This window comes from Erythrolamprus reginae, chromosome 1 (genome assembly GCF_031021105.1).
Source record: "Erythrolamprus reginae isolate rEryReg1 chromosome 1, rEryReg1.hap1, whole genome shotgun sequence".
NCBI lineage: Eukaryota > Metazoa > Chordata > Lepidosauria > Squamata > Dipsadidae > Erythrolamprus > Erythrolamprus reginae.
The window spans coordinates 311769741-311787443 of NC_091950.1; the positions used below are offsets into that span (position 1 = coordinate 311769741).

At 35.1% G+C, this 17703-nt stretch overlaps 1 protein-coding gene across 1 annotated transcript in view; it reads right to left on the reverse strand.

Moving 5' to 3' along the window:
* Positions 1–1681: 1681 nt before the first annotated feature.
* The window catches only part of MOXD1 (monooxygenase DBH like 1), a 47274-nt gene continuing 31252 nt past the window's right edge, over positions 1682–17703 (reverse strand). The window contains exons 5-12 of the mRNA XM_070733532.1: positions 15591–15770; positions 13997–14099; positions 13505–13671; positions 10376–10567; positions 8820–8879; positions 7488–7630; positions 3837–4005; positions 1682–2157 (exon numbers count right to left, since the gene is read on the reverse strand). Coding sequence (XP_070589633.1) covers positions 1987–2157; positions 3837–4005; positions 7488–7630; positions 8820–8879; positions 10376–10567; positions 13505–13671; positions 13997–14099; positions 15591–15770 — 1185 coding nt within the window. The 3' untranslated portion in view covers positions 1682–1986. The remainder of the gene's footprint in view (positions 2158–3836; positions 4006–7487; positions 7631–8819; positions 8880–10375; positions 10568–13504; positions 13672–13996; positions 14100–15590; positions 15771–17703) is intronic.

The window sequence follows — 17703 nt, forward strand, 5'->3', positions numbered from 1 at the left end:
AGTGTGTTTCGTTGGAAGAAGAAGGGGTGTGAAGTTACTCTACAGCTGCTGGCTAAGTACTTAATGACTGCTTAAGGAAAATTATACAGACTATCTGGTTGTTTTGGGAAGAGTGCTCTTTGCAATACAAAAAAGAGTGCTTAGTTTATTTTGACTTTTGTGATAAAGAACATTGTTTTGAATTTTCAAACATGTGTGTGTGTCTGAAATTTGTATCCTTGAATTTTCGGGAGGCTTCTATCAGAGAGCCCTGCAGAACAAATACTGACCTTTATTTCTTCACCTGAAGCATAGCTGAGCAGCTCCTCAACTGTGCTTTGGGCTGAAACCACCTTCTGAACATGCAGGGTCGTGAATTCGCATGAGGAGACGCCTGCATGCACATGAGCCAAGCGAGCATGCGCAAAACATTGCAATGCAAACCAGTGGCGAAGATAAGTGGAACTTACCCCTGGTACAAAGTCAGATTGTTGCAATTCCTTCCTCTGCTGGATGCAGTGTAGGAAAACAAAGGGGAAAACTGCTACTTTAGTACAGCCTTTCTGTTCTTCCTCTATTATTAACAATACAGGAATGAAATACAGTGGTACCTCTACCTAAGAATACCTCTACTTACAAACTTTTCTAGATAAGAACCGGGTGTTCAAGATTTTTTCGCCTCTTCTCAAGAACCATTTTCACTTACAAACCCGAGCCTCAGAAACTGTAACCAGAAAAGCAGGGAGAAGCCTCGGTGAGGCCTCTCTAGGAATGTCCTGGGAGGAAACAGGGCCGGAAAAGGCGGGGAGAAGCATCTGTGGGGCCTCTCTAGGAATTTCCTAGGAGGAAACAGGGCCAGAAAAGGTGGGGAGAAGCCTCCGTGGGGCTTCTCTAGGAATCTCCTGGGAGGAAACAGGGCCAGAAAAGGCAGGGAGAAGCCTCCATGGGGCTTCTCTAGAAATCTCCTGAGAGGAAACAGGTCCTCTCCACCGTCCCAGTGGTTTCCCCAATCGCACACATTATTTTACTTTTACATTGCTTTTACATTGATTCTACGGGAAAAATTGCTTCTCCTTACAAACTTTCTACTTAAGAACTTGGTCACGGAACGAATTAAGTTTGTAAGTAGAGGTACCACTGTATGCTCTCCCTGATGTAACTCCTTTGGAGTGACACAACAATTAGTTTTATTTATACTATGTCATAGTTCATTATTTACAAGAGTACCAGCTTTAAAAGCCATAAAGTGCTTAAAATATTAAGCTTAGCCACTTAACCTATACAGAACCTAATACGTTTTCCTAAATAACAATTATGAAGTCATACTATTGTGTTTCCCCAAAAATAAGATCCTGTCTTATAGTTTTTTGAACCCTGAAATAAGTGCTTGACCTTATTGCCATGCACTCAAAAGCCCGATTGGGCTTATTATCAGGGGATGTCTTATTGTGGAAAAAAACAGGGTACATGACTAATCTAAGGAACAGAGATTTCAGAGAGACATAGGAGCCTCAGTTCAGACGGTGAACAAAGGCCTTTCAAATGTGTGTATTTCAGGCATCTAGAGCACAGGAACTTTGTAAAGATCAATTTCCAGAACTATTTTTGACTTCTATTGGCCTGACATAATACAACCTTATGTCATTTTGTAACTTGTAGGTCTCAAAAGCAGAGGCAAAATAAGAACAGACTTCATGATTAATAAGGTTACATAGACAAAGTTTAGTTTATTTCCTTGATATCTAAATACAGAGCAGCTTTTAGAATCATAAAGTGATATGCCAGAATAAAACAAATGAAACTATATATTGACTAGTTTAGCTGGATATGGCAAACCAGTGGACCTTATATACATAAAAGGCTATATTTTTGTAATGTTTTGTTTCAAATGAAATGAACACAGTATTTTTTAAAAAATTAGTTTATTACTATGTAAAAAAAATAAATCTACAAGAGTAACAGTGCAAACATTTGAGGACTTGCATGGCACAGATAAGTGAAAATAATCTACAATTGTACAAAAGATTCGTGATTCCTTGAAGCAATGGCTGAGATATGCACTACAATCAACACAGTTAAAAATAAATTGGCATTTAACCAGGAAGATGAGCTACATATAATTGGCTCTGTGGTATAAGGTCTTTCAATTTCAGGTGGTAAAGCCATCATTCCATGAATCTGAAATATAAATGAAATGAATTATCTACTTATTTTGACACATGACTAGTTTGAATTTAGTTTCACTCTGTTCAAATACATTTATGCTACATTTTTCAGGTAGGCATTATCCCTATAAATATCAACAATCAAATAATATAAAAACAAAAGAATACATAGCAATGTTTCATCATTGTTAAAATTTTTCAATATGATTAATGCTATCAAATTAAAATCTCATCTCTTCTGTCTGGAACCCCCACTGCTTTTTGGACATACTCTAGAAAATATCCAGAGTTACTTTACTAGAAGAGCCCTCCACTCCTCTACTTGCAACAGAATACTCTATGCAACTAGACTTACAATCCTAGGTATAGAAAGCTTAGGACTACATCGCCTTAAACACGACCTAAGCATGGCCCATAAAATCATCTGCTACAACATCCTTCCTGTCAACGACTACTTCAGCTTCAATCACAACAACACACAAGCACACAACAGATACACACTTAAAGTAAACCACACCAAACTCAACTGCAGGAAGTACAACTTTAGTAACCGAGTAGTTGATGCATGGAACTCACTACCTGACTCTGTAGTATCATCACCTAACCACCAAAACTATACCCTTAGGCTATCCACTGTTGGCCTCTCCCGATTCCTAAGAGGTCAGTAAGGGGTGTGCATAAGTGCACCGACGTGCCTTCTGTCCCCTGTCCTAAAGTTTCACTCTTACTAGCATCATGTATATAAACATTATTATATCTTTATATACCACCAATATGTATTTGACAAAGCAAACAAACAAACAAATTAAACAATTGCAGCAAAGATAAAATCTACTGCAAGGCAAGCATAGGAAGGCAAGTGAAGCCCTATTCCTTTACTTGAAAGTAACAGCTGAAGGTATTAAGGCATTAAGGCTTTGGAGAGAGATGACGCCTGTCTTCAACTATCTGAAGGACTGGTTTTCAGAAGACCAACAGAGCAGAAACTGTCCAGAAGACTGGACAAGAGAGAGCACCTTTAAATTACAAGGAAATCGATTTCAGTGGGACTTCAAGGAAAAAAATCCTAATAGTAATTGCCTCAGGCAGTGCTGAGCTTTCCTTCACTGCTGGTGCTTAAAGAGACAAAAGCTTCGAGATGCCACTCTCCCTGCTTTCATTTCTATATAACAAAATCGGCAGAAATGGGCAGAATTATCCATAGATATTTTTGCTTCTGTTTTAACAGACATTCATACTGCAGATTATAAGCCACATATTGCCCGTTACATTTTTACCACTATTTGCATTTCTCTGTCTGTTTCATCATCTGTGGCAAACAGTCTATCAAAATATAGCATTCATCTATGAGCTCTATCGTTCCATTAATTAAATATAACATAAATCATTGACTCAGTTTTGCATGTCAAACAGAATTATCTTGATCTTTGATACATTTTTTTTAGGTTCACATATCTTATTATGATCTACTTAATTTCCCACACATGAGTTTTCAAACAACATTACAGTTTCATCTACATTATTCTGTCTTTAAAATATGCACAATTGTTACTATGGTACAGCCTTTATTTTGAATGGTTTAAATAAAACTGTTAATTCATCTTTTTAACAGGGCTTTTTTAGAATATACATGTCCTACAATCCATGCAAATGATCTTACAATCACAAAGGAAAACAGAGAAATCAACTTACAGTCCACTCTGCATTTTCTGTCTTGGTACACCTTACATTTAATGGTAACTTAAGAACATAGTCATTATAGGCGTGACCTTGTTCTCTGGACCATTTGAATTTGTTCATTGCATCCACGAAAGACAGATTTTTGTATTGTTTTGGACTTTTGATGATGAATGGCCAGGTTCTACATATAAAAAGAAAAATACGTTTCAAACTGATACTGAGATATTTATACTGTTCAAGAGGTGACTGCAATCTTCCCCCTTTTAAGTTTCTCTTCCTAGTGGATTGGAGAATGAATCCCTTAGAAATAGGTTTGCTAAATATACAGGAGAATCAAGAAGGGAAAAGTATACACAAGCTATAATATGCGTATTGGGCATAGCCCCAGATTTATTCAGATTATGAAGAACATTCATTTTCATTTATCTAAGTAAATAAATATTTTTAAGTTGAAGCATAATTAACCTACTATTTCTTCCCCTTCCAAAAATAATCTATTAGCAGTAGGAGTTATGCAAATCCTTTACCAAAAATAGTCCTATACTGTACATATCTACTCAGAAATCTCATATCATAATGTATACAGTGGTCCCTTGACTTTCACGGGTCCGACAGTCATGGAAAGGCTATACCACGAGTTTTCAAAAAATATTAATTAAAAAATCCATGGCCCAATGTACAATACTGTGTGATTTAACTCTCCTCATCCCCCCACCCCAGCCGTCCTGCTTCTTTAAATAAAAGCTCTGCTTCCGCCCCAGCCTCCCAATCCCTCCCCTTTAATTCTCGGAGTGTTAGTATGCTCCACTTGAAGCTGAGCCTTACTGCCACCCACCACCACGCAGCAAAGCCCCCAGCTTGCCGCCCTGTTGCCCCTGTGGGTTCTGGGGATAAGTAAAACCAGGAATGGAGGAGGGAGGGGGAGGAAGGAAGGGAGGGAGGGAGCGTCTCTACTTCATGGAAATTTGACTTTCGCGGGCGGTCTTGGAACGTATCCTCCGCGAAAGTCAATGGACCACGGTACTATCACGTTGTATGATATTGCAGGAAGACAGAGAGAGGAAAAGAAAAGGGAAGGAAAGAAAAGAAAAGAGCAAAAAAGCTAAACAGGAAATAGTACCCAATAAGCAAAAAGAGTGATAAAAACCTTGCACAGTAAAACAAATATTTGGAAAAAAATCTAGATAGAATTTATCAAGTTAACACATTATTATTATTATTATTATTATTATTATTATTATTATTATTATTATTATTATTATTATTATTATTATGTCAATACAACACAGCAAACGAGATCACTATGCTGGATTTCGTATTTCATCACCAGTCAAGTGCTTCCCAAGCACCTAGGACTGTGTGATGTAGTGGCGAATTATGTTTGCCAATCCCAGTAAAGTGGCCTTTTGCAATTGACAGATGGAGATTTTGTCAATTCCAATGGTTTTCAAATGTCCGCTGAGATCCTTTGGTACTGCGCCCAGCATGCCAAGTACCACTGGGACCACTTTCACTGGCTTATGCCAGAGTCGTTGCACCTCAATTTTTAGATCTTCGTATTTCACTAATTTCTCTAGCTGCTTCTCCTCAATTCTGCTGTCTCCTGGGATTGTGATGTCGATGATCCATTCTTTCTTTTTCTCCACAATCAGGATGTCTGGTGTGTTATGCTTCAGAATTCGGTCAGTCTGAAGTCGGAGGTCCCACAGTAGTTTTGCTTGCTCATTTTTGACCACTTTTTCAGGCTTATTATTTATTTATTTATTTTATATTATTATTATTATGATTATTATTATGATTATTATTATGATTATTATTATGATTATTATTAATCATCATCATTATCATTTAAAAAGTACATTTATATAGACCTCAATTACCTGTGGATAGATTGTACTTTTTTTTTTTGCTGAGTAAATTACTTAATAAAATAAATATACAAACATATCATAAAATAAAATCAAAGCATTAAGCTTTACTTTAACTGCAACTCATGAACTTTGGAGGAGTGCAAGCTTAAACTATTACTAATTTTTAAAATTTATCTTAAAAGCAACATTTCCTTTTTTTGAACTCCCTAGACCATTTGTCTTTTCATGGGTCAAATGTGCATTTTTGTTAACAATGGTATAAATGTTCCTTTTGGAGAGCGATTCACTTATTACCCTGTCTACTTGCAGGGATTAGAAAGATTAATTGTAGGCTCTAAATCAGAACATGTGTTTTTTTTCCTTTAGCTGTCAGGAGAGATTATAAAACGGCAGAAAAAGTTTGCAAGTATTATTCTCTGAGGATGCAGCTCTCTGAAAGACTCTGTGCTGATCAGTTTGTAATACCAAGCTCTTGGGAAGAGTAATATAAAAACAGCTGTAAGAGTCAACATTATATTTTATTCTGAGACATAAAAACATCAAAACTTTAAATAGTTAAAGAAGGACTGCTGAGCTTCATACTGCTGCAGCTACTAGAAACTTTCATCATGTAATCTAGCCAACATGTATTATATAGATAAATCCTGATGGATATACGTCCTCTGGCTTGATTCAGAATAGACCAGAGCCATTCAACAAACATACCAGCCTATTATGCATATTGTTTCCATTCTGAGCCTGTTCCAAAGTGAACGTCTTTTTATAGCCCATTCATCAGAATCAGAATGAGGTCTGTTCCTAACCCTTCAGGAAGCTACTTGATTAATGAGATGCCCAGTCCCTACGGTTTGTCTTCCTCACCCCTGGCTTATGGCACAGATGCACAAACTGTGATTGAGGGCCATGACCAGAGGATTCCATCCTTCCAAGGTGGGTAAAATGAGGACCCAGATTGTTGGGGGCAATATACTGATTCTGTAAACAGCTTAGAGAGGGTTGTAAAAGCACAATGGAGTGGTATATAAGTCTAAATGCTACTGCTAAATGTTATGTCCCCCCCAAAATTTTATTATGAAAAGCCACCAATTAGCTTTCTTAAAGATAGACTATTATCTTTTAATAAATACAATACATTTGTGGTATAATCCTTCTTAGAAAGTAATATCAAGAACAATTTTCAGCATTTATTCAAATGACAGTGAGTACAAGTATAAGTTCTGTATTATTATTATTATTATTATTATTATTATTATTACTACTACTATTATTTTATTTTATTTATTTGTTTATTTATTTATTTGTTTATTTGTTTGTTTCTTTCTTTGTTTGTTTGTTTGTTTGTTTATTTATTTATTTATTTTTTGATTTGTATGCCGCCCCTCACTGTAAACTCGGGGCAGCTCACAACAGTGATAAAAACAATACATGGTAACAAATCTAATAATTTAAATCTAAAATAACAGTTTTACATTACAAAGTCTAAAAAGAAAAAAAAACCCAATAGATAGAATACGTACACACAGTTATATCATGCACAAAATTACATAGGCAAGGGGGGGATGTCTCAGTTCCCCCAAGCCTGACTACAGAGGTGGGTTTTAAGGAGTTTACGAAAGGCAAGGAGGTTGGGGGCAGTCCTAATCTCTGGGGGGAGTTGATTCCAGAGGGTCGGAGCCGCCACAGAGAAGGCTCTTCCCCTGGGTCCCGCCAGACGACATTGTTTATTCGACGGGACCCGGAGAAGACCAACTCTTTGGGACCTAACCAGCCACTGGGATTCGTGCTTACTTACCTCACTGGTCTGTAAATTTGTTTAACACCAATGAACTGGAGTTGCTCCATTAAGTCAGGAATACTTTCACATCGAGTAAGGTTTATTTTTGGATAATATAAAAGATAGGATAGGCACATTTCATTTCTGGTGCTAAAACCACCCTAGGAACAGAAAAACAAATCACCAATGCAGATTTCAGAAACTGCTTATGAACTCAGGCCTAAAACTACCTTATGCTGCCTCTTACAATTATCTGCATTCAACTGTGAGTGCAGCTATTATCACTATGATCAAATGTCATACATCTAAAATGGCAGCCAAGGAAAGAACAGCATCAGCATTGGACAGTTACACAAAAATAAAACACAATTAAGAATAATATGAAATTATATGTGATTAAAAGAAGCTAATTTTAATATAGTCAGTAACTTCCTGATACTCTGAAGATTTAGTTTCTGCCTGCATGAAAAACTATATAGTATAATACTTTTACCAACATTTGAAATAAGTTTTGCTTAGCTTGCACAGTTGTAATTCTCAGATTCAGTTGGTGACATTTTTTAATGTAAAAGGAATTATGAGAGATGGGAAGCACCTTACAGAGAAACAAGCAGGTATTATCTGTACAGAAATCTTGTTTTGCTTTCTTAAAGTTTATATGTGCATTATTTGAATGGAAATAAAGCTTTTGTTTTAACATTCCTTTTAAACTGAGATTGTGTAAGACAGCATGGAATCCTTCTGTCCCAAGTCCTTGGAGAGGGGAGGCATAAAAGTCCAATTAATAAATAAAAGTCCAATTAATAATCCCTGCCTTAAAATTTAGAACCCTTAATGTGGAAGCAAACTCAAATTTTGAGCATGGTGAATAATGATTAAAAAAATCCAAAAATCACAATGTTCATCTTTCACTTATTGAAAAGAATATTAACTTCCAGTAAAATTGCAATCCAATTTGAGTCTAGTGTTATGTTTCTAGTGCATGCTGGCTAGGGAATTTTGGAAGTTGAAATCCACACATCTTAAAGTTGTAAAGATTGAGAAGTACTGGTTTAGTGGCTCATTTATTTGATTTTGTTTCATGAAAATTTTCCCAATTAATTTGGCATTGTAGGCATCTTTCTCAATTATTTGAAGGGGCTACTCCTAAAGTCTCCAGTAGTTGAGGGATTTGCCATGCTACTGTTGACCTGGATGAAATGAAACAGTTCTAAATTTACATAAAAATCAATCTTATTTCTTAATAATAATGCTTACATGTTAACAATATCCAACATTTACTGTACTTTAAACCATGTTAATTTTACTCTATTTTCATTCCACATCAAGCCAGGTCATAAAATGTCTTACCCAAGTCATATCCGATCGATTAAGGGTGCTGTAGTGACATTCAGTGACTAAATTATCTCCCTGAAATGCAATATCAAGAAATACACTCTTACACATTTGTGTCATTGTAATTTAAGCATACATACATGGTCAAACTATTTCCTATACCATATTTTTCAGAGTATGAGACACACTCCCCTCTCCAAAAAAGAGAGTGGAAATGTTGGTGCCGAATACAGCTATTTTTGATCTCCAAAATACCCACTTTATTTTTTGCAAAAATAGGACATGCAGAGGGTTTGGGAGGTCTGCAAAGTGCTCCTGGAGGCTGGGGAGGGCAAAAAGGTGATTGGGGGGGGGTTTGGAGTTTGCATCATGACATTACAGTGCAAGTTTTATCCCTTAGAACACAGATATCAAACTTGTGTCATCATGGAGTCATCATGCCATGTATTAAAACTCCCCTCCCCTTTGTTAAATTGGGAGTGGATGTGGATATTGACGTGGCCAGTGCATGATGTATCTGGCCTGTGGGCCATGAGTTTAACACCCCTGCCTTAGAAAGTTATTTAGGGCATCAAATACAAATTAAAGCACCCTTGACAGACTGCCTCCTATTATACTTTCTAGAATATAGATAGTCCTTGATTTACAACTTTCTGTTTAGTAACCATTCAACGTTACAATGACACTGAAAAATGACCATTTTTCACACTTAATGACCATTGCAATGTATCTATGGTCACATGTTCAAAATTTGGCTGCTTGGTAATATCTTTTGATGGTTGCAGAGGTCGCATGATCACCTTTTGTGACTTCTGACAAGTAAAGTCTATGGAAGAGCCAATTTCATTTAACACCCTTGTTGCTAACTTAACAACGGCAGAGATTAACTTAAGAACCATGGCAAGAAAGGTTGCAAATTGGGGCAAAACTCATTTTAAAAATGCCTCCCTTTGCAACATAAATTTTGGGCTGATTCAATATCTTTAATTTCAGAAATAAAATTCTATCATCACTAAATACAAGTATTTTTTTTAAAAAAAATCTTGCTTCTAAATAATTTTTTGGGATTAATGGTTTTTGAAGCAATAATTAATATTCTTGGTTCATATCAATAGCATGGTTGCAAGATTGTAAGATTTGGATTATAAAGTACAGATTGATGTGAGGAGGAGATTTCTGTCTCTTCTTCACATTTTACTTACCAAGCAAATAAAAACTGTTAGCAGTAATGAAAACAGAAAATACCCCAAAGAGAAATATATCCTTTAAAAAAATTAGATTAAAAACATTGTCGGGGGAAATGAAGTACATATAAGCATATGAACTTTTAATTTCCTGCTAGATCATATTCATAATAGATGAAAGAAGTTGTCCACTTGTCCTTTAGTTCTGATCCTTCTTCAGTTCTTTTTTCTCTCAGAAAGGGTAAATATATATATATGTCACACAAGAATGAATATGGGTATTTGAAACTTTGAACCCCAAAATAATCTAAAATAATGACAATTTGGCCTGAAGAAACAGAAAAATAACAATAAAGCTAGGGAAAAAACAGGAAACAAACATCGTACAGGCAAGATGGTCCTTTCTTCTTTCAAGTACTGAAATTCCTGGAAGTTAAAGTCAAATTCATCATCATAAGCCAGCAGTTGTAGTTCACTGCCTTTGCGGAAATGGCGCATCCTCAATGCTCTGCCAGCAAGATGTGCATGAAGAAGAACAGCAAAGACATGGATCCCAGTTGGCTTCTCAGCATCAAGAGCCTGGAAAAGACCAACGACAGAACACATTCAATATTAGCAGAACACATGGACTATGACTGGTCAGCATTTGAAGCCAAAAGCTGCTTCAGAAGAGAACAGAGGGGTACAAAAGTAATTTGTTTGAAATCAGCCTAACATTTCTCTCCCCACCCCATTCCCAGGATCATGCTACAACAAAAAAATAGCAGTGTAATATTAGAAAAAGCAGCAGCTGTTTTATATATAGAGTCCACCGGATCGAATCCCAGTAAGGAAGGGTGTGGCTAGCTGATGAGGCCAGAACAAGGCCGAAATGGGACCATCCTAGTCTCCCTTAATTTTAAAATTCCAGCTAAAAAAATATTTGACATGTATGTATGTATGTATGTATGTATGTATGTATGTATGTATGTATATGTATATGTATATACATTAATTTTCAAATTCAGCAAAAAATATGTGGCATATATATATATATATATATATATATATATATATATATATATATATATATATATATATATATATATATAATTTTAGTGAAGAAACCTTTAAGAAGATAAAAACAATACAGATATTAGCAAAGAAGCTAAGAAAATAAGAAAGGACAGTGAATAAGAAAAACTAGAAGGAAGGAAGGAAGGAAGGAAGGAAGGAAGGAAGGAAGGAAGGAAGGAAGGAAGGAAGGAAGATTATAAAGAAACAACTTCCAACCTTTTTGGTAGTGGTTATAAATGCATTTATATTTCACCCTGTCTCCAAAGTTACATACAATTTTCTTCTTTCTATAAATTACTCTTTCTAATCCTCAAATCTGTAAGTCACAAATTCAGCAAAACATTTTTCAACTAATAATAATAATAATAATAATAATAATAATAATAATAATAATAATAACAACAACAACAACAACAACAACAACAACAACATTCCATAAATATTTCAGTCACTGGTCAAAGATGCAGCTAGTTTAATAAATTGCAGGGATATGCTACATGGGCATTCTTGCATTCTGCCAAAGATACAAAGATACAATCCAAAGTGTTGATACTAAAATTTAGTCTATATGTTTACAAAGTCTCCACTTGGCTCTTCATATTTACAGATACTGTAGAATGTTAAGGTATGTTTTGAAGGAATAGATTCGATACAGTTCTGGCTACTACATTTTACAGAATAACAAATGTATGGAAATTTCAAATATGAAACAAATTTTTCAAATCATATAAAATTCTATATCTTAACTATGTAAAAAGGATGTTGAAACTCTAGAAAAAGTACAGAGAACAACAAAGATGATTAGGAGATTGGAGGCTAAAACATATGAAGAAGGAATGCAGAAACAGAGTATGTCAAGTTTAATGAAAAGAAGGAAAAGGGAAACATGATAGCAGTGTTCCAATATCTCAGGGGTTGCCACAAAGAAGAGAGAGTCAACCTATTCTCCAAAGCACCTAAGGGTAGAACAAGAAGCAACTAGTGGAAACTAATTAAGGAAGGAATCGACCTAGAACTAAGGAGAAATTTCCTGACTGATAGAACAATTAATCTGTAAAAAAACAGCTTGCTTCCAGAAGTTATGAATGCTCCAACACTGGAAGTTTTAAAGAAGATGTTGGATAACCATTTGTCTGAACAGGTGTAGGGTTTCCTGCCTAAGCAAGGGGTTGGACTAGAAGACCTCCAAGGTACCTTCTAACTCTGTTGTTCTTGTTGTTGTTGTTGCTGCTGCTGTTGTTGCTGCTGTTGCTGTTATTGTTATTATTATTATTATTATTATTATTATTATTATTATTATTATTATCTAGAGAATAAGGTATGTGTAGATTTATTGAGTAATATTCACATGGCATTTGAAGCACTTTCCTATAATGTAGCATCAGACACAATAATTTTAATTCTCTGGTGCTTTCCTAAAACGTTCTTAATCTGTGTAAATACCACAAAATCAGATTTTAGGGTTAGGGGAAATAAACAAACCATGTCTTACATCTGCTTATAAGGTCTACATGATAAATAAATTCCATAGTCTATGATGTTTCATTTTCTCCCACCTGCTCTTCATTTAAAACACATGTGGGTAAGAGGGTATTGGACTCTAACTCCTATCATCTCTAATCACTTGAGAAATGAGTCCCTTTGGTTTTCGTTTTTCAAAATGATATTGTCTTCTCATTGTTTTCAAATTTCTTAGATGAAAGTTCCCCCACAACACAAAATGAACTAGCAAGCACTTTTAAGCAAAAGGTCACAGGTACAGTATACACTCACACATACATTTGAGTGTAATATGCCCTTTTTAGAGAAATTCAGCAGTAAATCTTCCCCTTCCTTAAACCAAAGAAAGCTTATCTAAGTAAACAATGAAATGCTTTCATGTAAACAATAAAAATATCATAACAATGCCTACTGCATCTTACAAATATAAAAAATGCTATTCATCATTTGTGTTAGGCTTAAAAAAGATTTTTGAAGCTATTTATAATGGTTCTGTGACAATATAGACAGTATAATAAAGGCATCTTTGAATAAGCAGATCTAACTTTTCCTCCATGGAATTAATTGTCTCTGATTCATAGATTAACAATGGATTAACAGGCAAAAATATATGCACAGGAAAAGGTACAGTATACAGTTAATTTTGAGGGCGGGGGTAAAAACAGGAAAAATAATGCAGAAATTTTTTCTAATATATTTCTGAACATTTATCCATCTTTACTAACAAATCAAAGAAATTAAATGGCATACTCAAACATAATTTTCCTGTTCTTATTTGTTATTTTCCAAAAGAGATTGGCATTTTCAATTGATGGTACCATCACTATCCTAAATCCTTTTCTGAACAGATTTCAATTGTTGATCCAGGACCATTGAAATATCATCATTTCTTACAAACAAAGACACTGAAACTGTTTATTTTCAAATAAAAGGCACATTTACACTAGTCAGAAAACATACTTCTTCTAGGCACTCCACTGTGCAGTGGCCCTCCGACTTGAATTCAGGCATGCCTGGTGGGATGTTATGGAACAGGCTGACCCAAAGCCCTGCTTCAATAACTCCAGCATCATATTTCCTCAGATTTGCAGTATAAAATAGCCTTAGTCCAGAATTATCGATCATCCCTAGAAAGAAAAGAGCAATTGCCCATTATAACGCAGCATAAAATATCCTATTGGTTGAATTTATTTTTGAAATCTAGTTACCAACTTGGACCATAGAAATAATATAGAGAAGGAAGAATTAAGAGTTAAGAGGGATCAAACAGATTTTTTTAAAAAAAATTAAAAATGCCAATTAAGCAAAATCTCAAGGAAGCAGCGAAATAACACTTTTTTTACATTTATGCAGCAACATTTATGCTCAGTTTTATGCCTCTGTTGGGGCTTTTCCAGATGTTTTTATAAGGAAATACACTTTAAACATATTTTAACAGGTGAGGGAACATACCTTCCCAATATGAAGGGTTATCATAATGGATTTCCATTAGCACATATTGAGGGTCTAATGCTGTTCCAATGGATAAGCCAACATGAGGAGGGTAGATAAAACCCTGAGATTGGAAACATATCAACGTAAGTAAACATATTCAATGGTATAAACATTTAAATCTCATTTTAACTATATATTTACACTTTTATAAAGAAAACAAATAATTTTATAAAGAAAACAAATCTCCTAGAATTGGCTCATATCACAGCAAGCATGTTAGCAGCAAGCCTATACAGTATGTGCTTTTTGGTTTTTTACCCAGAACACATATTTAGCTCCAGTTTAGTAGATTTATTTATGTGTTAAGATTTCTGTATTATATGGGCATGCTTTTCCATAACTCAACAGAAAACAATTGGTGTTCGTGCATTGCTATTCTTTAAAATAATTTATTAAAACCGTTGTTTAATGGTTTTATACAGTAATAAAAACAAACACTTAAAGAAAAGAAAAAGAGTGAAGAAGAATACAAAACAAGTGAATAAACAGAAAGAAAACTGAAAAGTCAATAAAATACTATTACTATTCCACTTAAAAATGCATACTTGTTGCTAGCAAAGATTAAAATTAAGAAACAGTTTCCAGTATCAAGGAAAAAGACTTAAAGAGCAAATACAGGGCCAAGAAAAACCAAGAATCTGCCAATTTTTTAAACATTATTCAGTTTCAACCACCTACTAAATGTAGTTCTTAAGACCACAACTGAGCCAGCCATTTCTGTTGCTAAGCGAATCAGTTGCTAAGTGAGTTTTGCCTCATTTTGCAAACTTTCTTGACACTGTTGTTAAATGAATCACTGCCGTTGTTAAATTAGTAACACATCTGTTAAGTAAATCTGACTTCCCCATTGACTTTGCTTGTTGGAAAGTCACAAAGGCAATCACAGGACTCTGGGACATTGCAACCATCATTAATACATGTCAGTTGCCAAATATCCAAATTTTGATCATATGATAGATAGATAGGCTACAATGATTGTAAGTGTGAAAGTGTAAGTTGCTTTTTTAAACATTGGTGTAATCTCAGTCACTAAACAAATGGCTGTAAGTTGAGGACTACCTGTATATTACCAAATCCAGCCCAACTGATTATTACATTGATGCAGTAAAGCAAAAAGTGCAAATATTCATTTAAAAATAATAGTCAATTACATTATGTATAATACATTTACGGTATGATTTTGATTTTGTTTATCTTTTAAAACATCAAGTTTGCTCCCCAATTAAGTAAAATAAGTATATAATAGTTTTATAATCACCCAGCTAATTAAAAAAAATGTTGAAAGCATTTATTGTAGAGAATGTATTCAACCTTGTGCCAAATTTGGCTTAACTTTAGAAAAATAAACAGGGTGCCTCTAGCAAGCACTTGACTGTGGAAACCACTTCAGAAATTCAGAGCTTTGGGCCAAAGTAGAATCTCAAAGGCATGGCAAAATCCTGCCAAAACATGTATCAATCCCCTTCCAAACTGAAATTGTGCAGTCCCCAGCATGAATTGAAGGAATCTTTACATTATTTGATAAAGACATTTAAATAAGAATTAATCTTACCTCTCCTCCAATAGCCCAAGCAAAAGTGACTGTTTGACAGGTGAGAAATGAATCTGGCATATTTGGGTGATAGCACTCATGGCCATAATCGAGAACACTGTCGTTAAGACTGCTACTACACTGATAGAGAAGAATGTGGTGCACTATACCCTCATGACCCTTCTGAATGAGTGGTTCAATCTGTCAATATAATAAGGGAATTATTAGAAGCATTTGAAGCATGTCAGTTTCTAATTAAATTGTTAAGTCATTTATATATTATTTTCAATTATACTTTTTAAAAATGCTTAAATAGTGTTATGAAGCGTGGAACTCATTACTGGACTTCATAGTGTCATCCCCAAACCACCAACACTTTACCCTTAGATTATCTAGGGTTGACCTATCCAGATTCCTAAGAGGTCAGTAAGGGGCGAGTACAAGTGTACTAGAGTGCCTTCCGTCCCCTGTCCTATTGCTCTCCTATATCTCCTACACCTTTCTTCTATTCCTATATCTCTTCTATTCTTTCATTGATACGTTCTATTCCTATATCTTCTTTTCTATTCTTTCTTAGATATATTTTACTATGAGTATCTCCTTTATAACCTTCATCATGTATTTTACTATGAGTCCAATACACAATGAGGGTTTTAGTGGGTATATATATATATATACCCACTAAAACCCTCATTGTGTATTGGACAAAATAAATAAATAAATAAATAAAATAAATAAAATAAAATAAAATAAGAAGCCGAAGTGCAAACTGCACAAACATCCTTGTTGTTCAGTCACTAAGTCCTGTCAAACTCTTTGTAACATCAGGCACTGTAGCATGCCAGCCCTCCCTATAGTACATTGTCAGTGTTTGCCCTAATTCATGTTCATTGAGTTGATGACACTAAGTATCTCATCCTCTGCTGTCCCTTTCTCCTTGAGCCTTCAATCTTTCCCAACATCAGGGATTTTTCTCACCAGCCCTTTCCTATTAAGTGTGTTATGTACTGCTGTACTGAGTAAATTTGCATAGCTGATGCTGATTGGCCAATGTAGCAGTGGCATAAATAAACTGCTGTCTCTGGCTGACAGGTTTCAGGGAAGCCCTTAAAAGCGGTTTCCCTGCAGCTTGCCGTCAGTCCGTTTTTCAGTTGTAGTGATTTCAAATAAAGGTGCTAAACTGTTCTACGTCTCAACTCTTCATTCCCATGCAATCTAACAAAGTGGCCAAAGTATTTCTGCTTCAGCTACAGTATCTGTCTTTCCAAACATCAGGATTGATTTCCTTTAAGATTGATTGATGATATCTCTTTGAAATCTATCTATCTATCTATCTATCTATCTATCTATCTATCTATCTATCTATCTATTATTAGAGTTGAAAGGGACTTTGCAGGTCATCAAGTCCAACCCCCTGCCTAGGCAGGAAATCCAGGGGACTCTATATATATTTAAGTCAACCAAACCTGATCTAATACTTTCCATGTGTTTATAACTTCCACATATTCCATTTTTAGAGGGGAAGAGCCACAACTGGTAGTCCATCCAAGCATTGAATACAATCATAAATCTAAGATCGTAACTTGCATTGCATGAAAGTGGGATTTGAAATACAGGTAAGATATGATGATGTCAAATTATGCAGTTTTTAGAACTGATAGCAAGATCTCTGTAATGTCACTTAGTTCTGGGGACTGGGAAAGGATTTAGACTAAGGCCTCTCGGATCTTTCAGTTTGATCTGTCTGAACTATTAAAGTTTAAATTTTGCTTGCTATGTAGACAAAACAACACTGCAATCAGTGTTTAATGCAGAGTATTTAATTTCTAATTGCATCTTAGCATGGTATTATTTTCTAATCTTTCATGCTCTCTTGTATAAAATAAATTGTATATGAGAGGGAGGGAGGGATGGGAATGAGAATAAAAAGAACAAACTTAGATGAAAGCTGGAGTCAAGCTGCCATAAAATGCATAGCACTTTTGTTACTGAATGCTATGGTGGAAGAAATATAAACAAATCCACCCACACATGATGTGCAATAGAATTTCTAAAGGGTGAGAATCCAAAAGAACTGAGAACATGTAAACAAAATAAGAAAGGAATCAGTGTAAAGGTTATGGGAACGTTACAC